Raw genomic sequence first — 21,884 nt, 5'->3', positions numbered from 1 at the left:
GCCTGAAGCACATCTCATTTGGGCATTGCCTTACAATATTTTATTTTGAAAGACACCAGTGCTTGAGATTAAACCCTTGTCTTCCATTCATGAGACTTTGAGTTTACCTTTTTGCTGAGGCTGCCAGGAACCTCATAGTCAAACTGAATGTTCAAACACTGGAAATATATTAAAAACGGGGTTAGAAATATATTAATATTTTCCCCCTTTCAAAGTTTTTCTTCTCATTTCTTACAGTAACATTGTTGTTCATTGGAAGCATCTCTAATTCACTTTGCAAGCAGGTGAGGAACAAATAAACATCTCCAAGGTAACTTGGATGGCTGTCACCCAGAGATAGAGGACTATGCCTCCTTCAATTCAGAAGCACTGAATTTGCTTGTCTGCCAGAGTCTGGAGATGAAGAGAACTAATTAGCTCCCTTCCCATTCTAAACACTAATCAATCCCCACGAACCTCTTGGCTGTGGTCCACAGCTGATAATGCAGGAGGCGCAGGGCTGCCTGGGCAATTCTAAAACTTGGCTGGAATCTACTATCCTGGGAGAATCATGGCCCATAACTGTCTTCTCCTTGTTAGCAATCAGGAAGCGGCTGCACACTAATTCATGCTGCTCCAAAATTGGACACTGATATGTAGGGACTTTGGAACATTTTTGTGGCTCAGTGCAAGTTTATGAAAATCCATCTGGGAGAGGCTGGGGAAAAGGATGATAAGGAGGGACCCTTGAGGCTTCCCATAGTGAACTGAGCCCAGTGCAGGGTTCTGGCAGATGAAAAGAGCATACACTGGGATCCAGGACCCTGGATTTAACACTAGCTAACCCCATCATCTCTCCAAGTCACTTCTCTCCCTGGGTTGAGTTGGCGGCTCTCCAAAGGGAAGGGTGAGGAGTACATTGTGTTCTAGGTTTGTTAATGGATATTCTGATGTAACACAAAAAAATTGCCTGTGGATAATCCATGTGTGAATGAGTTTGGAAAACTAGACAAGTTAAAGAGCCTTCTCTATTACGAGACTGTAGAGAGTCTTTAATACACTAATGAGCAATGATTCTCCAGGTCACAGTGATGTAAAATACAGTGTTTCAAGGACCTTGCTTTGAGAACATCTTGTGGGCCTGTATTCTAGTTGAGGCCTGCTGGACAAGGTGACACTATAACTTGAGCTCACTGCCATCGGACACTGCCCATCAAACCTCAGAGCTCTCTGTCCCTGGAGCCCTAGAAGGTGTGACTCACCATGGGCTGGGTCTTCCAGCAGGTCCATGATAACTGAGTCTGCTCCCTTGGTGTAGACGATGATCTCACCGGTCAGCGGGTGCCTCACAACGACAGACATTCTCTTCCTGACAGAGTCAAAGCCCAGGGTGAAGAGGAGGTCAAAGGTGAGGCAGGTGCCCTGGGGCAGACGCACGGTCACCTGCTCAGGTGTCCGGGACACTAGTGTGAAGCTATAGGCATGAGCAGCATGCACCAGGGCTGCCTCGTCAGGACTCTCGGCCTCGTAACAGAACTCGGGGCTGGTCAGGCTGAGAGCTGGGGCCCCTGGTACCTCCTCCAAGGATGCCCCTGACTCGGACCCCAGGATGTCACCCTGGTCCCACGTGCTGCTCCTGTAGCCGCCATCTGTGGAGCAGTCTCCACTGTACACAGAGGCATCGTCTTTCTCGTCTGAGTCTGTGGGGGGCATGTTAGCCCCAAAACTCTCCCCCAGGTCTGTGTCAGAGGGCGCAGTGGATGAGAATGATTGGCTGAGGCTCATTAGCTTCAACCTCTGGAAGAGCTGTTGGATCTTCTCCAGGGACATCCCCAGAGCCTTGCTGGAGGGTGGGATGGTGACCTGTGGTCAGGAGGAAAGTCGAACATTACATTTTGGGAATACTACCAAGCTATTTCATGCGGAACAGGAAGACAATTTTGCATTAAGAGGACTATCTGGGCCTTCTGAGATCAAGGGCAAGTTTCCTGTCCTCTCTGGGCCTTGTCTTACCCACCCAAAAAATGCGAGAACTCAAATTTATTTCCTTGTAGGCCTGAAAGTCTATGGGGGTGAGAGTGCCCATTTTCCTTTGTCATTCCACCTTGATCATGGACACAAGAAAGAGACGAGGAGATGAAATTCAGCCACTATCAATATTTTGGTTTATGGATGAGGAAGCCCAGGCACCAAGGGGTTAGATAAATTGGCCAAGATCAACCAGCGTGTTGCTGGCAAAGCTGGGACTCATGACCTAGGTCTGCCTGACTCCAGAGATTGGGCTCTTGAGGTCTCTGCCAGCTCGAGTCCCCCTATGAACTCGAAAACTGAGAGTTGGATGCTGTCTCTTCCAAAATGGTAGGCACTTCTTTCCTTCTCAAAATAATTTCTCCAGATAATGCTTTTTGACTCCCAAATCTCCCTGAAAACTTCTGATCACTTGGTGATTTTTCTGGGGCCAAAGCAACTTCTCAGGGTAGTTTGGAATCTGGGCATCTTAAAGGAAGGTTGTGGTTTGGTGCTTGAGTGAATTCCCTTCTCTTTATTTTGTAACTGCACGTTATATCACCTAGTTATTCTCATCAGCAATTCCCCAGGGGGTGTGGTGAAGAGTTTGTGGATAATTGAAGACGAATCCACTTCGGTAAATTTCAAAGTAAAACTTTACATAAGTGACCATTGTCTGCATATTTCCATGATAAGAATACTTAGTATATTTTAATCCCTACTTAAAAACAGGGGTCAGCGTAACATGGTATTAGTAATCATTATGGTTCTGCTATATATTAACTCCTTTGTTAAGTTACTGACATTCTTAGACTGACCATTACTTCACTTGTTAAACCCATAGTGCTTTGGGTTGTGATGGCTAAATGATAATGCAGGCCAAGTGTTTAGTATGGGGCTGGCACATAGCCAAGCGTTCAGTAAACACTAACTCTTAATATCTATCTTGCAGGCAGATAAAAAAAGAAATTGAAAGTTGCAGAGAGAGTGCTCCTATATAACTTTTCCATTTTATTTCAAATGAGGACCCAGAAAAGATAAGAGACTGGTTCAAAGTCTCACAGTGACGAAATGGTAACACTTGGCTAGGACCCACATGTCTCTCTGATCAGGGTTTCTCCCCTTGCTTCTCTCGCACCCTCTTCTCCCTTACCTCCTACCTTCCTCCCCTCCCCCACCCCCACTCCCACCTCTACCCTTGGTCCTTACCCTCTGTCTGGGTTCTGTGGTTGTGGAAACCATGACAGAGTTGCAGATGGTAAGGGCAAGGAAGAAGTCAGCGATGGAGGACGTGGTGGAGTGAGACGACTTGGGTGGTCTGGCATCCGATAAGGTCTCCAGCCACAGGGCAGCATCTTGGACCTTGGTCAGTAGGTTTTTATCTGGAGTCACATCTTTTTCCTGGAAGAGACAGCCTTGAGTGAGTCTTTGGGAAGGAAGGTCCCCATCATCAGATTTTTGGCATGCCTGGAGGAAAGGGCGATACAGTCTTCACAGCAGTCTTGCATCTGGTCTGATCATTGCCGATTTTTATTGGATTACTCCCTGTCTATCAACTTCCCATATCTTCCAGCTACCAGGTCCTGGAAGTTCTTCCCCCTTCTTCCCCGCTATGCCTCTCCATTTGTTCACCATTCCTGATGCTTCTCACCATGCCCAGACCCTCTGGCCCTCCATCTTGGATTTCCATACCATCCTCTAAACCCAGGTTGTCGGCTCTCATTTCTTTTCTTTTTGACCCTTCACGTGTATGATTTTTTTTCAGTCCCTAAAACTCCATTTTCCTCATGGCACTCGAAAAACCTCAGACCTCCACTGTTAGCACGATCGATTCATATGGCATCTAGAGTGTTTTGCAGTTTAGATTTCCACTTTTTACTCCCACTTCTTCTCAGTGTGGACCCTCAGCTCAGCCTGGTGGTCTGTTTGCTGCATTCGAGATGTGCTCCCTCTTCCTTCTGTGCTTCTGATAACACTTTGAAAAATCCTCTCCTATCCACCAAAGTCCTACCTAGATTTCAAATAACCAGAAGTCACACCTGCCCGTGAGATTTTATCCAGCTTCCAATGAATTCTCTTCCTTTTGAACTGCAATAATGAGTTCTTGAAACATTCACATGTAACATGCATGGATGGACCAAGATACAGATGAGGATATTTCAGGATGGTGAGAAATACAGAACTGGCAAGTCAGACCCTATCTGAAGAGTGGTGGGCAATGCTCCCATGCTGATCCACTTTGCCAAATAGCCTGACTTTTCAGGATAAAGCAGAGATAAGTGACCTCTTTTTTTTTTTCTTTTTAGTCTCTGGGCTGGATCTGACTCATGGGTTTCCATTTTTAACATCTTTATAGAAGTTGCCACTTAATACCATCCCTTTGGTATTCATTACATATTGGCCTATATCTGGTTTTATTGACAGTTCATCCATCTCCCTCTATCTCCACCCTCCCTTCCCCTCAGGAATTGATGCCAGGACAGCTTCACGGGGTGGTGATGGGAGGGGAGGAATGTCTAGCTTTGCTTACTTCTCTGCCGCCATCTTGACCTGACCCATTTTAAATTCACTTTTTTCTGTCCCTATTGACTCTCTCCAGAAGTTAGGCAAGGGCCTCAAAGAAGAGATTGAGTTTTCTACGTGGTTGTATCTTCCAGAACTTTTAACTACAGGTTTCTTTGAAGCAGAAGCTCAACCACCAACCAGTTCTGAGTAGTTTGATACAACAAACTCACTCTACAAAGACATTTACACATAAAGCCATTTCTCTCTGTGTTCAGAGTTTACAGCTAAATTATAGTTTAGAAGGGTCAGTGGTTAAAAAGAACAGACCGAGGGAATCTTGACTGACGAGTGCAGGAGGAAGACTGAGGTTCAATGAGCTTTACAAATAAAAACCCAAGTTTGAATTAAAAAAAAAAAAATTCCAGCGGGTTAAGAGTCCTCAGATGTCTTCTCTAAATACCAAATGCAGTGATTCCCGAAATTCTATTCTGTCCTTCCTGGGGCTGTCGGTGCAGGTGAGAGCCACGGGGACGAAACTGGCATGCACACCCTACAGGAATACAGCACACTCTTCAAGCATCCTCTCCCATTTAGGTATGCACCCAATTTATTCATAGCAGAAGTTGATATCCAGAAAAAGCCAACTTACCCAAAGGAAGAGTACTAGTAAAACTATATCAAATCTGCGTTTCCGTCCATCACCCCCTAAGCCAGGGTAAGCCATCCACACTATTTTCAGAAGACTTGCCAAGGGCACGTGCATTATCCACCCTCTCTGGCTTTGAGCACAGCCTTCATAACAGGAGCTCATGTTCCCGAAGCCTTTCCTACCTTCCTCATCCATGCCATTCACCTGACCTCACCAGGTTGAGTCTGAGGCTGAGATCAAGCTAACCTCAACTTGATTGAAATCCAAAGAGATGGGCTGACTTCCCCAATGTCACCCAGTGAGGCAGTGTAAAGCCAGAATCAGAGCCGGGATCCCTGGATCTCAGCTAGTACAGGGCTTCCTCCAGTGCCTCTCACCATTTCACCAACTCCCCCAAATCACTGTCAGCCCATTTCTCGTGATAAGAGTGAGAGCTCCTGTCCACACAGCACTTCTTATGTTCCAAGTGTGCCCTTACCTCATTGCATCCCTGAGCAGCAGCTGAGTGCCAGTCCCCCATTAACCTCTGTATTTCAGATGAGGAAACTGATGCCCAGAGAAGTTCAGTACCTTATCGAAGGTCACACAGTAAGTGGGAGGGATTCCTTCAGCTCATTCCAGATGGCCTGACTTTAAGATTTCTTCTCTCCAACCCCAGACCAGGCATCAACAAGCCTGACCACAGATACCCAGAAGTGGGGAACAAAATTGGGGGCCCTCAAAGCTAGACCCTCTATTTTTCCTTGATGATGAAACTAAGTACAAAAGAAAAGGGAAGTGAACGGTTCAAGATCATGCATTGACTTAGGGTCAGAGCTAAGACAGGTTTTACTCACCGGACCTCAGCCCCTTACAATGTACTGCTTTGCTCCAAGCTGCCTATTTCCAAATGGGACATGTAAAATGACTGACTGTTATTTACTTCATGTACTTTTACTCTCAGTGTCATGAGACCCAAGACTGTCTCTGGATGGGTCCTCAGTACCTGGCAGATTGCAGGCACTCAAAATGTTTGTTGAGCCAGGTGCTGTGGCCTGTAATCTCAGTGGCTCGGGAGGTTGAGGCAGGAGATTGCGAGTTCAAAGCCAGTTTCAGCAACTTAGTGAGGCTCTTCACCACTTAGCAAGACCCTGTTTCTAAGTAAAACACATAAAAAGTGCTGGGGATGTGGCTCAGTGGTTAAGCACCTCTGGGTTTAACCTTACTCCCTCAAAAATGTTTGTTGATTGACTCCTTTCTGGAATCACTATACCTCATCACTGATTAATGCTTTACATCTTTTTGTTAAAACATTTTTTCCACCCAATCACATAAAAATGCATTTTTTAAAAAGGCTCCTCTGCAAAGGTCCTGCACTGGCAGCAGGCCCAGCCTGTAGGTGCCAGGAGTGGACATCAGTCGATCTTATCCAGTCACCACAGACTTGCCTCTGCAGAGCCAGGTTCTCCATGGTTAATTCTGCTCCAGCCCAGTGGTTCCTTGTGGTCCATTAACATTAGGAACTCGGCCCCTGGAGCACTTAGATAAAAGCAGTGCCTCTGCCCACCACTGGCTCTTTGGCCAGTCCATTTCTCTGAAGGAAAAGAAATATAAATTCGTGGGAGGTCACTAGATATTCAACTTAGAACTTTATGGACACCAGGTCCTCAATTGGTTGGATTTCTTTCTATTGCAGGACACCTTAAACTCATACCAACCCTCCTGGACTCAGAGCTCACCCTCCAGGGTCCTATTATTATCAGAATGCTTTTATTGAGAATGTAGAGTGAAGTCAGGCCCTTTGCTAAACACTTTCTTATGCATCATCTAATCATCGATAAGGCTACTACCATTCTTTCATTTTCATTAAGAGGCAAAAAAGGTTCACTGCAGTCAAATAATCTATTCAAGGTTGCAAAATCATCAATAATTTGCTGGACTTTGAATCTATTTCCACCTGATACCAAAGCCTGGACCCTTCCACACTATGCTGGCCCTTCTCCCACAGTCAACTGGGATCTTATTAAAATGAAGATTCTAGTTCAGTGGGTCTGGAGTGTTTATAGCTGCTGCTCCAGGGACCACAGTTTGAATAGGAAGTTGAATACTACTGGTTCCACTTCCTTTCTGGCTGGGATGTGTTGCCAAGTTGAAGGCTGAGAAAAGGAGGCCAAGCTCCACTCTGCTGATCTCTCTCTCTTCATGAAAACGCACCCAAGTTGAGATTGGTACTGGAAGCAGACTGGTTGCAGCAGCCTGATGCTAAAGGAATCCTCTGAGCTAGTGATGGAAATAAGCAGGACGCCTGGCACTTAGCTCTGGAAGGAAACCCTCTGTGGTATGGTTGCACCTATGTCCCCACCTCCTCCTTTGATTCTCCTTGACGTGTACCTTTCCTTTCAAAGAGCCCCCATTCTCTCTTGCTGGCCCAGATGGTCTCTCGGACAACACCCCACATTCCTTACTCTCTCCTCATTAAAAGTCCTTCTCGTTCCTCTACTTAACTTTGATTCTTGTCTCAAAATTCAGCTCAGGTGCTAAGCCTTCCTGAAGCCTCCCGATGCCCCCGGTAGAATGCAGCTGTGCCTGAGTTCTCACAGCACACCGGCACCCACTGTGTCTGCACGACAGCATCATCCTGTCGTCTCTGCTTTTCTTCCTGCTTCCTCATTGGTTTAAAAGCTCCTGAAATCAGGGGCAATTCCCTGTTAGTCCTTATATCCCCAGTGTTTAGCACAGTATTTGCCACAGAGGGAATGCTGACTGTCTGTTGACTGACTGATCAAATAAATGAAAGTCTATTCAAAGGAAATGCAGACACTCACCATGTATAGACTTGGCAGAGGTGGGAATCAGGAGACCCTTCTATTTGTTGGTGGTGAGTGTCTCAACTGGTACAACTTGGGAAAAATTAAAATAAAACACACATGCTTCCCAATTCAGCAATTATGCTCTCTTCTGTACAGAATACTTCTTTGGGAAGGACACACAGGAAACTCATGATGATTGTCTCGGGAATGGTGGGGACAGAGGAGGGGAGGCACACTGACTTACCTCCAAGGGGTCTTTGATTGCCCCTTCCCTTTTTTTGATAGTGATTGGGGATTAAGCCCAGGGCCTTAGGCATGGTAGGCAAGTACTCTTACCATTGAGCTACACCACCAGCCCCGGTTCCCTTTTAATACATAATCCTATGGTTGTATTAATGTCACGGACACAGACTTGCTTTATTGCTGGGGAGCTGGAGGCTTAAATCTTGTTCGGGGAAGTGATATTTTTGTACTGGCAGAGGTTGTGGCCTTGGTGACATTAGTTTGGAATAAGGAAATGGGAAAGACCCATGTTATTACATGTCTTACTTAAGTAGCCCATAGGTTGCTAGGGTCAGCTTTTCCCAAATGGGACATAAGCCCAGGAAGATCTCAGTGGACAAGAAAGAAGGGGGTTCTCCAGATCTTGCCAGACCCCATCTCTTGTGAACAGTGTTATGGTGGCTTTTTGGGGCCCTGGGGGACAAGGGAAGCACAGCTGAGATGGGATTCACCAGTTCCTTCCCTGTGTGGCCACATTAGTCCTGGAAGACTCTTCCCTAACCTTGCAGAGGTTGTGTGGCATGAGGGCCACCCCTCCCATCTGTAGCAGACTGGGGTGCTGCAGGATCTTCTCCAAAGGAGAGAGGGCCAAGATTAAGGAAAAGAGGCAGAGAACCTTTTCCCCCTCAAACACATTCTCCTGGAGGGGTGGAGGGCATTCCCACAGAAGGAAGCAGCACTGGAGTGGGGGGTTGCCTAGCTGAGCCGGGCAAACGCCATGACGGGATGACATCCTTTGGTCGGGAAAACATTGTGCAAGTGGCATCTCCTAAACATGACTCTGCTAAAAACTTGGCTGCTTACAGGCCAGGAACAAAAGAAAAGGCACTTCCTTTTCCATCTGCCAGGACTATAAAACGTTGGCCCAGAACTTACAATTTTCCTAAGTGTATTACTCACCTTACGGTCACGGATTTTATAGCAAGCAATTAGAAGATCATCACTGATACTTCCTTGTTTTCTATAGTAAAAAAAAAAAAAAACCCCATCTCTGATGGTTGTTGTTACTGTTGACTCTCATTTTATCTTTGGTCTATAGTAAAGAACCGGGACTCTTGGGAAGGAGGCAGAAAGCACAGCCAAGACTATGCAAGTTCTGACTCAGCTCACGAAAGGAGGGTAAAGGACAGGTGGCTCAGAGAGATTATCAGACCAGACCGGATACCAGATGGGCAGGTGGGGTGAGGGACCAAAGGCTGGTGGGAAAGGAGCAGGCTCAGAGCCTGGCCAAAAATGGGCAGGGTGGACACACAGAGAACCACTGGGGGCTGCTACAGAAGTCTCTAAGAACTACCTCAGCGATCCCACTGCAGCCAGAGATATTTCACACATGAGCATGAGACCCCTTAAAGGCATGAATCACTTGCTTCTGCCAAGGCCTCCCAAGCTGTATGAGGGGGCCTGTATAAGGAGCCGCATGAAGACTTATTTCTTGGTAGGGCAATGGTCTCCTTAGAGTGGCCTCACTCTTGGGTGCCCATTAGAATCATCAGAAACGAGAACATGAATGTTCCTGCCCCACTCTGGACCAGATATACCAGAATCTCAGGGGAGAGAGCTCAATCACTGTGCTTTATGAAAACTCTACATTCCCCTCCGTGATGTCAAATATGCAGATATTTGCCCAATGCAGACAGCTTCCCTGTAGAAAGAGTATTCAAAATGTCGGCTAGATGATGCAGCAAAGAAAAAAATATAAAGGAAAACAAATCATCTATTGGGTATCCCTGTGTCTAAAACATAGGATCTCACCAGGTGTGATGGTGCAGGCCTATAATCTCAGTGACTCAGGAGGCTGAGGCAGGAGAATTGCAAGTTTAAGGCCAGCCTTAGCAACCCAGAGAGGACCGAAGCAACAAAACAAGACCCTGTCTCAAAATAAAAAAGAAAAAGAACTGGGGATGTAGCTCAGTGGTAAAGTGCCCCTGGGTTTGATTCCCTGTAGTGGGGGAAATATGATCTTAAGAATTAAATATTTGCTGGGTGTGGTGGTAGATGCCTCTAATCCCAGTGGCTCGGGAGGCTGAGTCATGAGGATCTGGAGGTCAGTGAGACCCTGTCTCTAAATAAAATCCAAAAAAGGGCTGGGGATGTGGCTCAGTGGTTAAGTGCCCCTGAGTTATCCCTGGTCCTCCCCCACACCCCAAAAAATTAAATCATAAAAATAACTCATGAGCCAGAAGCACTGTTTGTACTTTAATGATGAGAAGATTGAGGCTTCCAATTTATCAAGTTGATCAGAGATGGAGAGCAAATTCATACTGGAGCCGAGATGGAAACCTGGGTGTTGCACTCCAAATGTGCCTGCTTCTTAACTAGAGGGGACCCTGCAGGTTAGCACAGACATTACATTGTTTGATTCTTTGAAAAGCCTAGTAAGAATTTTAAGTATTTTTGGGGTGACAAAAAAATGGAATAGAAAGAGGTTTAATATGTGGCTTAAGGTTGTGCAGCAAGCCAGAGTAGAGCTAAAAGCAGAACCAACATTTCCTGACTCTCAGCCTGCACCCTCCTGGACAGCTAACCATAGATGCTGTTCTACCATCAACCCCAGACTACTTTCAACCTGACTATGCAGCAGTATTCTTTGCTCTTCATAACAAGTACAAACGTGTCACCATCTCCACCTGCCCACGCAACAAGAATTGCACCTCAGTTCTTGCAGCAACTTCCTCATTGCGCCTGAATGAACTTAGAACTTGGCTTTGAAATATGCTGGCCAGGGCAGAATGACTATGTTCATATTCTGGAAAGATAGTGGGTGGGTTAAGATGTCCCTCCCGTTGTCCATCAGCTATGGAATCTGCATCAAATTCATTCTGCCTGGTTTGGGCTGCTGAGATTTGTGAGCTGAACAAGAAGGGAACTGATTTGTATACACACACCAAGAAAAAAACCAAAACCAAAACCTTCCTTTTTCTTCTTAGTTCCTCAGGGGAGGAAGACAGTCATTCTCCTGTGCATGAGATGCCTGTGGTATCTAAGTGGAAGGTGCCCAAAGACACACAGAATCTATGTCTGATGACAATTCACTAAATTCATTTAAAAAGAAATGTTCAGGCATAGAGTTGGGGAAGAACATTCCATTTAGAGGAGGCAAAATTCAAGAGAAGAACGATTGCGACGCACATGTCCTGTTGCTACGTCGCTTGGGAAGATCAAAAGGGAAACAAAACTGAACAGAATCTCTGTGAAGCATTTCGGGCTCACTTTGCTTCTCTTGCATGCTTATGAGGGCCACTTGTTTTAACACACTGTTCTCGTTTTAACCTTTTAATGTTGCTTTTCAGTACATGATGTTCATGTACTGAACATGAAGAGAGTTAACTCAACCTTAACTCTTACAATCTTCTTCAACTTAGTACTTACCTAAAGTTAGAGCAGTGACATCAATTTCTTTAGGATATAGAGTCCTGGGTTATGAAAACTAGATAGTAATATAAAAAGTGCTTTTGATATGTTAGGTCAAAAATATGGCATTTCTAATAGGTATGCTACAAACTTGAATGCCCACAGCGGCCAGAGTTAACCTAAGGGTGAAATAGGCTGGGTAATTTTGACACAGTCTATGTTTGTAACTGTTCATACATATTCTACCAAAACCATACTCTCTCATTTTCCTTCAGACACACGAGACCTTCCAGGTTTTCTCTCTTATTTCTCTACTTTATGGAAACATGGACACCACACATATTTCTTTTTTCTCTTAATTGTGTAATTGGAAAAAGATGCACAAGAAGCAACTGCTGGCTCTCAGCTCAGTGATGGGGATCAGCAGAAGAGCGAGGGGCTGTAGTGAACTGAAGATGGCGTGCCCAGTCCAGGTGACATGATGCCTTAACTCAGGCCAGTGATGGCCATGAGGAACTCTGGCCTAGTGTGGGGAATTTTTCCGATTCCATTTTTAAGAGAAGCCAGAATCTACATGTTTAGATGAACTCTCCAGATTTCTAAGTGTTGCACCTCTGAAATGAACGGGAGTTGTACATGCTGACAGGGCACCTGTGTGGAGTCCATTCAACGCCAGGGCCACCATTTTAGGGCTTTTCAGAGTTTACACAGTCATTTATCTTTCACTCACACCCTCCTACCATGGGACACTTGTAATCCAAAGAGGAAAGACAGGGACTTACTATGGAGCTGCTGAAGGCCACAGGAGGCTGTGAGCTCTCACGGCGTCCTACAGACCTTTGTCGGGAGTGGCCTTGGATGGGCACCCGGGCACTATGGCACCTCCTCAGAGGCTGGGCACCACCTTGACTTCTCATCGTTGCAGGGCCCTGGGTCCATCTGGCTGGGAAGGACAGGCATCGGTATTGGGTCCACTCTTCACTGTCCGAGTCCAGTTCCTTTGGGGTCTCTAGTCGCTTGGCTGCAAGAAAGGAGTCCTGTTATCCCTTGGCTGGGCCACAGCTGGATGCTGGACTTCCCAGGTAAGGTCGCAGTACCACAAGGGTTGAGGCTGCTGTGGAAAATTGGTAACTGGGCTACTGATGCTAGAGAAAGAGGGATACGGTTAATTCTCACAGATTCAAATTCTGTCTCTACTATGTGACTTCGAGCTTCCACAACTTATGTTTCTATTTCCTCAGTGGTTTTCAAAAAGTACCTGACTCTAGGATTGTTTATAAGATTTAATGGTGACATAATGTGTGAAAGTGATTAGCAAACCATCCATACTGGTTAGAAGTAGTAGTTAGTAAATTCCCATGTAGATGATGAACTCTCACCATCGAATGGGCATATGGCTGCCTCTAGCAGCGCCTTTCTTTCTCCATGCCTCCCAACCAAAAGAATGAACACTGCTCTCCTGATAGTCTATTAGACAGTGTGTGCGTGGCGGGGTGGGAGTGTGGCTGAGAGTGTTTTATGGGCTACTTTCAGCCCAGATAAAATAAAACACTTACAGCCTTATCTCCTAACCAAAAACATTGCCTCAAAGTCTAAGAGATTTTTTTTTCAAAATAAGTTAGCATGTAAGGAATTTTCTAGGTATGTCAAATATGAGCATGTGCCTAGATCTAGACCTGTTCTGACCTGTCAGCTAAAGTGACCCGAGAAACTCCTAAAGCTTCCCTGCATAACTGCCAATCCATTGAGACATGTCCCCAGTCCCTTCCTGACATACACAGGCTGTGTTATGACTGTCACCAGACAGAGATCCACTGGAGGGTTTCTACATGGGGATCACATTTAGCCTTTGTCAACACATGAAAGTTGACAGGAAATAAGAAGAGCCCTGAGGTGTGACAGGGAAGGCCACAGGATACAGGAGGCAACCTGTCCAAATGCCACACAGCCTCTACCCACAGCCAGCTCGTGTCTTTTTATTCCTCTTCACTTAGGAAGTGTTTCCTTTTAGAGGGGGGATGGAGGCCCTGGGCAGCCCTCGTACCATTTTCTTGGTGACAATACTCTCTGCCCATGATGGAGCAGCGCCGGAACACCATCTTGTTCTCGGTCAGCGTCCCCGTCTTGTCGGAGAAGATGTACTGGATCTGGCCCAGGTCCTCGGTGATGTTCAGGGCTCGGCACTGAATGGACAAATCGGTCTCCTCATCGTAGAGGTCAAGGTCATTGTGCAGGAAGAATACTTGCCCCAGCTTTACCAGCTCAATGGACACGTACAATGAGATCGGGATCAGCACCTGAGGGGAGATGGATGCCCGCCGAGTCAGAAACCAGGAGGGTTCCCTACCTCCGGACCCATCACGAGTAGGTAGCAAAGGCATTTGATGGAAAGCTGAGGTCAGCTCACAGGATGTTCGTCGTCTGAGAAATTAAAGGTCAGTGACTTCACGCCTCCCCTGGGGAGATTCTTGGGAATCTGTGAAGGAGGTGTTTTCTTCAACCTGGGGTGCCTGGGACAAGGCAGGCCCTCACCTTTGGTTTTGAATGAGAGGAAGCAAGTGAGGAAGTCTTAGTGCCACCGTCCAGCATCCCCTGAGCCCTCTTAGATCTCTAGATCATGCAGGGCCACCACCCATTTCTATAGGTACTTACCACCGATTACTGTCCACTAATTCAACACCTAATATTCATCCAGGGCTTTCTTTGCATTGGATGCTGTTCTATATCTTAGAAATGGGAGTTATCTGAACAAAATTCCTTAAAGAATTCACATTTCAGTGACAGGAAGCAAACTAATAAAGACATATTGGGTGGCCTTAAGTCTTATGATGGAGAATAGAAGAAAACAGTTGGTAGAGAGTGATGGGTGGGAGGGACTCAGATCATGACCTTTGGAGGGTGTGAGTTGTGAGGTTATCTGAGGGAGGAGAGGTCTGGATGGGGGAGCCGAATCGGTGTTTGATGGGTAATAATGAGCTGGCCTTGCACATGCATGAGGAAGAGAGAGGCAGGAGCCAGGGTCAGGGAAGGAGTCAGAGTCCAGATCACTTGGCCCTGTTGTCTGCGCTCAAGGACTTTGGATTTCACCTTGAGCAGATATGAAATTACTCTGCAGAGGACAGGTGTGCTTGTTTACTTTTCAAAAGGATTACTCTCCTTGATAAGCAAGTGATTAAAAGTGGTTCATCAGCCCTGGTGCAGTGGCACACGCCTGTAATCCCAGCAACTCAGTAGGCTGAGACAGGAGATCGTGAGTTCAAAGCCAGCCTAGCAAAAAGTGAGAGCTAAGCAACTCAGTGAGACCCTGTCTCTAAATACAAAATAGGGCTGGGGATGTGGCTCGGTCGTCAAGTGTCCCCGAATTCAACCCCCCATACCCCCCTACCCACCCACAAAAAAGTGGCTCATCAATAAGAGGATCACGAAACACCTTCATAAAGCACAAGAAATCTAGCCTAGTGCAACTTCACCAAAGACTACTACAACTTCTCTCATCTTTTCATTGACCACATTTTCTTATGGCGCATGAAGACTTTTTAAAATTCATTTCTTTATCCCTAAATGCCTCACATTTGGTTGGTTCTCTCTGTTTTCTTCCATTTTCCCCTTTTCCTTCTCCATCTATTAGATGCAAAGGCACCAACTCCCATTTCCCTTCTCTCTTGATGCTCAGGGGATGGGGAGTTCTTGGTGGCTCTCGGAGCTCCTTTTTCTCCTTCTGTGCTGAGGTCATTAGTGTTTTGTCTGTTCTGTTTCTGTCAAAGAGACAGGCGCGTGTGGTTCACTGTTGTAACCCTACTCTTAATAGAAAAGCCTGATAAACATTTCCCTACAGCTGTTATCTTGAGGGACCAGGTCCCCTCTAGAAGCCTGGGCTGCTCTGAAATGACCTCAAAGCCAATATTTTTAAAGCCTCACAGGAAAGCAATAGCCACCTCCTCACCTCCGTCCAGTCACTTCTCTTGTGGCCAACACTGACCTTTCTTTATTTTGCAAAGTTGTAGGGATTAGAGAGCCTCCTTACCTGGAGCAGGATGATCATCGTGAGGAACATGTAGAAGCCCCCCAGAGCAAGGGGAAGATAGTGGCCTTCGGCATCCGGCACGTCGAAGGGAGGGTGTTTCTTAAAGTTCCGATTCCAGAGGCCGTGACCTGAGAAGAAACGGACCCAGAGATGAGAAAGAGTCTGCATTTAGGCCGGAAGTCGGTCCATTATATCAGCTCTTGACCTACTCCTGGAAATGGGAAGGCTTGGGAGGAGCCCATCCTCATGTCACACGACACAGGTGTAGGGGTCTGTAGCTCGTCCCTCTCGAATGCGCTCTTCACGTACCCTACAATCAATCCCTAGATTTCACCATCACCGTTAAGTCTGTTTTCCTGGAGGAGATGAACATGCGGATTACTTGTGTTCTGGTGAAGACTGGTTCCCGAGGGGTTGGACACAGGGAGAAGGACGTGTGTTCCTTTTAGTTGTGTGGGCAAAAGTGTGTGGCTGGGAGTCTTGATCTCCCTTCTTCTCTCATCTACCCCTCCATCCATTTACCCATCTTTCTGTTTGCCCACTCACTCCTCCTTCAGCCAATGCTTATCGATTCAAGGAGTCTGTCTTGGTTCTTGAGGAGTTCCCTACCAACCACCCGATGTAAAAGGACACACTGCACACAGCATGAGGGGTGCTACACAGAGCCTGGAGTGCCATCAGAGCCACAGCCGCTACACTGTTTCCTTATCTGCAAAGGGGATGATAACACCCATGTCTGAGGCCTACACAGGTGAAGTGCTTCTACTACCTGCTGCAGGGCTCTCTGAACATCTCCGATCAGCAGTGTAATCAGTAATACTCAGTAATGACACATCACTACAGGGTCATTATAACCTACTGTGTATAAAGCTTTCAGCTCCAGGGTATAACCTACAGGGAATTTTGGAGAATGTTGCTCTGCCCAAAGACGCGTCATTGCCCAGGAAGATGGGCCAGATGCCACCACATATGGCAGACGGAAGGAGACTTATGGGCACAGTGCTCTTTGAGGGTGATACTATGGAGCAAATGTTGTGGCACAGTGAGGGGCCCTGATCTTTATATAGGAACAAGATGGTAACACAGGAGAAGTCAGAAAAAGGTGTCAGGAGGAGGAGGACATGTGGAGTCCCAGAACCTGGACTAGGGTATGTATGTGTGTGGTGGAGGGTGTCAGAAAGGCCAGGAAGGGCAGTTGGAGCAAAGAAAGGAGAAACAACAGGCTGGGGTTGTGGCTCAGTGGCAGAGCGCCTGCCTAGCACGTGTGAGGCACTGGGTTCGATCCTCAGCACCACATATAAATAAAGGTATTGGGTCGACTACAATTAAAAAAAAATAAAAGCAAACAAAAAACAGTACCCTTAGAAAAACCAGGTGGACCTGTGGTCAGGAACCCTGCAGTGCTGCTCCTTCTCACCTGGGAGCTCTCTGCTCCTGCAGGGCTGAGCTTTAATGAGGCACCCACATTGTTGTGCTGTATGGAAGCTGCTAATCTCAGAATCCCATCCCCTCCTCTTTTATCTTTCTATTTATTGTTTTGGGAACCTGCCAGCTGATCTAGTTGCCTGTGCCTTATCTTGCTGTATGGCCTTTTAATCATTAATTTCCTTTCTCTGGAGATACAGTGAGATGATCTTAAATGTCCTTTCAGTGCTGACAAGGCCTTGAAAAACCTGTCCCAACGCAGTGTCCTGCAGAACTCTGAGGGCACAGAGGTGGCCACGTGGGCAGGTGCCTGTCCCCAGTGCTCTCCTTGCAGCCATGAGCCACCCTTGCATGGAGTGCTACTAGACAAACTTGGGAAGTATATTTATTGAAAACTCCAGGCCACCCCCAGGGTGGTTTACCCTAGATCTGAGCCCAGGGGAGGTCTTCACCTCTCAGACACTATCTCAGCAGCAGCAATGTTACATTTTCTAAGGCAAGCAGAGAGCAAGCACCATCATGCTCATGGGGTTGGTTTTAGCAGTGGGGTCTCCACCCAGCCCACAAGTCCTTCCTCATGATCATCCCTGGTTCTTTTGAGGTCTCCTTTAGCATCCCAAGTATCATTATTAGATTTCAACTTAAGGGGGTGAATGTGTAAAAGCTTTATCAAGGGTCCTCTACCTTCAATCCGAGGATCAACTTAAAGACTCCAAATCACTCCTGTCCATACTTCCTGAAGTTGGCCATGGCATGGTGTGGATTCAGTCTCTGTTCTTGGCCTTGCTCCTGCCATGTCAGATAACCAACTGCTTCCCTGTCTGTGGTGATTTGTGTTCTTCCTTGTGCATTATGGGTTCTGTCCATGAGGCTATAGTAGCCCTCCCTCTTTCTTTCCTCACCACTGGCCAGCCCATCCTACCCCTAAACTCGCCTCTGTCATCTCCTCCTCCAGTGAATGCCTACTCCATTTGGGAATCAGCTCAAGCAGCTGCCTCTTGAAGATGACATTGGTGTTCCCATGACACCCGCTTTAGGCTGAATAATGTTTGTCCTCTCTCACCCCCATCCCATAATATACAGCCTAGTCCCCATGCCCTGTGAATATGCTCTCTCATATGGCAAAAGGGACTTTGCAGATGTGATTAAGTCATGGGATTTGAGATGGAGAGAGTCTGCTGGGTCACCTGGGGGGGGGGGGGCGGTTCAGGGATGTAATTACAAGTATCCTTATATAGGAGGGAGATACTGCTCCTGATGAGAGGGGGACAGGAAGGGCCTGGAGAGGTGTGCTCTGAGCGTGACAGCAGGTGGAGGAAATGGCCATGAACCAGGGGGCACAGGCAGCCACCGGAAGCTGAAAGAGATAAGGAATGTATCCTTCCCTCAGCCTCTAGAAGGAACCAGACCTACTGATCTGAACCCAGAAAAAAACAGATTCTGGACTTCTGACCTCCAGAACAGAACTTTATACTGATCGATGCAGTCTGTTCATTTTTAAAAGCAGTGATAGAAAATGAAGGTAGTATTCATGTGCAGTCCTAACTGAGAGGGGCAGATTGGACCAGTGGTCCTGCTCATGTTTGACTCCTTCATGCTAGACAGGAGCCCTGGAGGCCCAGTCCTGTGGCCAACTCACCTTGTGAGTCTCTCACGCCCAGAGAGTGCCAGGGGCCCATAAGTATTTCATGAACCAATACATGATACATGATAGCCCCAATATTTACGAGCACATATTACTTTCAGGAGATTTCTGCATTTTTATTTCTTTGGCATTTGAGTCAAGTAGGCAGCATAAATTTTATTTTTTTCTGAGCCCTATTTTATAGATGAGGAAACCGAGGCTCAGAGAACTGAAGCAACTTGCTCAAAGAAACAGCTTAGTGTGCTTCCTTTCCAGAAAATTCCATACCTACAGCTCCAATGAGACACATTAGGAAGAGGAGCCCGATGCAGAAGAAGATGTCTGTGTTCATGCGCCGCTCGATCTTGCTGCGTTTGTACCGGGGGCCGCTGTTGTTCAGCATGGCTTTTGTGTCATGGCCTTTGGGAGAGAATGAGAAAAATCAGTCCCTTGGTTCCTTGTTACCTCTGCCCTGGATCACACCCTTGGCTTTCCTCATCAGAGCTGGGGATAAAAGTAAGGTTTCATTTGCTAGTGGAATCTGTCCTGCCTTGGGGAGGTTGCTGAGGATGGGTGGAGGGGCCTCACCAGTGTGCCAGCAGGTGTTCACCGAGTGTCCCCTACGTGCCAGGCATGGTGGTGGACACTGACAGAGCTACCATGGCTCAGCTCTCTGGGTACCCCTTATTTAGTAGTCGGAGACTAGTAAGGTTAGTAGGACAAACTTGTGGCAGATGAAAGTCCGCTGTCTTTAGGAAGGGCTGTGTCTTTCTAATTTGCCCAGAGGCACTGTTCTGGCCATTATGGTAAGACAAAGCGTTCCCTTTCTGGCAAAGTTATACAAAGAAACAAATAAGAGATCCCAGTATTAATTAGTCCCATAAAATAAATGAAAGTAGTAATCAAAGAGCTGAGGCAGGTAAGGGATGCCATTAGACAGCATGGTCAGAGAAAGCTTCTCCAAAGAGGTAACATTTAAGGGAGGGAGAAAAAAGTTCTAGGCTGTGAGATTGTGCTGTGCAAAGACTCTGTGGTAGGACAGCACTCAGGGCAAGTAGTTCCTATATTTCCCTTTTTGGTTGTGCTTGAAGAGTTGGTGTTTTCTGTGCGACAGTAATAGGGACCAAAGGCCATCACCCTAGCACTGACTCCGAGTAGCCTCAACCCTAACTGGGACATTTGTATAAAATTTCATTCAACCAAAGGATGACAAAATTTGAAGACTCGCTATCTCTTCCAGTTATCTCCTTTTTTCAGTTGGGAAAGGGAACAACCAGAGAGTGGAATGGACCTTTCCAAAGAGAGAGAATAAGTTGACATAATGAAGTCACCATAGGAAGCCACGATTCTGAGTCCCAGTCTGGGTCTCCTTCCACCAACCTGTGGTGCCCCAGATCACACAGCAGAGAGCTAAGAGTCAACCTGAGACACTGCCTTGGGACAGAGCCTCCCCTCTAGGGTTGCTGGATTTTAATGTCCAAGCTGCACTCTTCCTTGGTGGTCAAATTTAAAAATGGCAGTCACATATTTTCTGTGCAAAATCAAAGAAAGCCAATGCATCAGTTCCAGAAGCAAATGGCTTCAATGCTGCTTCGCTGGTTGCCTTGTGGATTTAAAGCAGCAACAAAACAGCAGGAGGGACTGAACCCCCAGGTTTATTAAGTTAGGCTCAAGTGGCTGTGCTTGGGAAGAGTTCTGCAGATGAGGAGCACAGGCCAAGAGCACGCATAGCTTTCCACCCACCTCAAGCTCAGTGTGCGCAGGGGGTCCTGGGACCATGCTCTTTGCCCACCTGCTCCTCACCTGCTGAGACTCCACCTGTTATCTGGGATGGAGTTGGGTACATAGGGGGGCCCTGTGGTATTGTGGCTCTTGAGTCAGAACTCAATTCGGCAGATATTTGATCTTGGGTTACAGGGAATTAATCTAGAAGACATGTGACTTCAGACCAATGAATTCCTCTGCTCCTCAATTCCTTATTGGTCAAATGGGAGATGATGATCATGGGTGCATTTGAGGTGGGGGCCTGAATGAATATAGATCAAGTACCTAAACTAGTTCCTAGCCCATAGTAGGGGCTTGAACACACACCTCCACACTGCATCTCTTCCTTCTGGAAAGCTCAACTTGGCCTGAGTTCTTGGCCCTATGTGTCTGTTGACAGTTTCACGAAAGAGAAGATAACTCTGGACCGTTATTCTTAACCAGTGGTGATTTATTCTCATACATTTGGCAATGTATGAGACATCTTTGACTATCTTAACTCAGAAATGGGGTGGGTCTAATGGCTGTACTAGGTGGAGACCAGACATGTCACTCAACATTTTACAAGAAAGCCCCTCCCTGCAAAAAATGTTATCAATGGACCAAATATCAGTCATGCCCAGGTTGAGAGACCCTGATCTACATAGTGATACTCAAAACAATGAGCTCCATTTTTGCGTGTGTCTAATTTGTTCTAGTTACTATTCAGGCCTTTTCACAAACAACCTCCTTTGATCCTTACACTGCTGCCAGGTAGGAACTATTAGTTCCTCTTGCATAGAAAATTTCACCACCTCACACAGGAACATTCAGAACACAGTGGATCTTCTCCCCAGGCTGCCTGGCTATCCATTAAATTCCTTTCCAAAAGTTACTTATCACTCATTTAGTGGTTCTTTGTCTTCACTTAGGCAGAGAAGCACAGCTCTAAATCTGTGTGGCTTTTCTCTTTCTGTTTTCTGGGGGCAGAGATTTCTGGAGAGTTCAGGTACAGTAGGTCTACCAGATGGTGCTGAACTTCCTTGCCAAAGAGCCTTGAAAGAAGTCACCTGAACTGAAAAACATACTCCTCTCCCCCCAATTAGGAAAAGCTAGCTAACTAGGGACATTAATTTTAAAAAGACCTGTTTTTCTTTGACAACCCTAAAAAGTAAACCTTAGAGTAGATGGATACTTATGTCTATCTTTCATGTCTATCAATATGGAGTTCTACTCAGACCAAAATGAATGAAACCAACCAATGAAATCAAAAAAGCAAAAAACTCCAAAGCATCCCAGGAAATGGAGATGCTTCTAGTGAATTATAGACTTTCCAGAGACACCACTTCCTCTCCAGAGGACAATGTCTTTCATGTAAGGATAGAAATCTACCGAGCACCTACCACACACCAGCAGTTAGGCAATAGGGACTCACAAGAGTGCCCTTTGAGACTTTTGATTACTTTGGGAAGAGTACTGCTCTCACCCCTGTGTTATTGGGGAGCT

General features: G+C 46.4%; 1 protein-coding gene across 3 annotated transcripts in view; it reads right to left on the bottom strand.

The window, feature by feature from the left end:
• The window catches only part of Atp10b (ATPase phospholipid transporting 10B (putative)), a 319,009-nt gene that overhangs the window by 47,494 nt on the left and 249,631 nt on the right, over positions 1 to 21,884 (bottom strand). For all 3 annotated transcript variants that reach the window (XM_048816074.1, XM_015492648.2, XM_015492649.2), the window contains 6 exons: positions 18,924 to 19,055; positions 15,587 to 15,714; positions 13,607 to 13,859; positions 12,345 to 12,583; positions 3,196 to 3,387; positions 1,242 to 1,842 (listed from right to left, as the gene is read on the bottom strand). In XM_048816074.1, coding sequence (XP_048672031.1) covers positions 1,242 to 1,842; positions 3,196 to 3,387; positions 12,345 to 12,583; positions 13,607 to 13,859; positions 15,587 to 15,714; positions 18,924 to 19,055 — 1,545 coding nt within the window. The remainder of the gene's footprint in view (positions 1 to 1,241; positions 1,843 to 3,195; positions 3,388 to 12,344; positions 12,584 to 13,606; positions 13,860 to 15,586; positions 15,715 to 18,923; positions 19,056 to 21,884) is intronic.

The sequence above is a fragment of the Marmota marmota genome, unplaced genomic scaffold, assembly GCF_001458135.2.
Source record: "Marmota marmota marmota unplaced genomic scaffold, marMar, whole genome shotgun sequence".
Lineage (NCBI taxonomy): Eukaryota > Metazoa > Chordata > Mammalia > Rodentia > Sciuridae > Marmota > Marmota marmota.
Note: the sequence above shows the minus strand (reverse complement) of the source record. Positions and strands in the feature narration are given on the sequence as shown.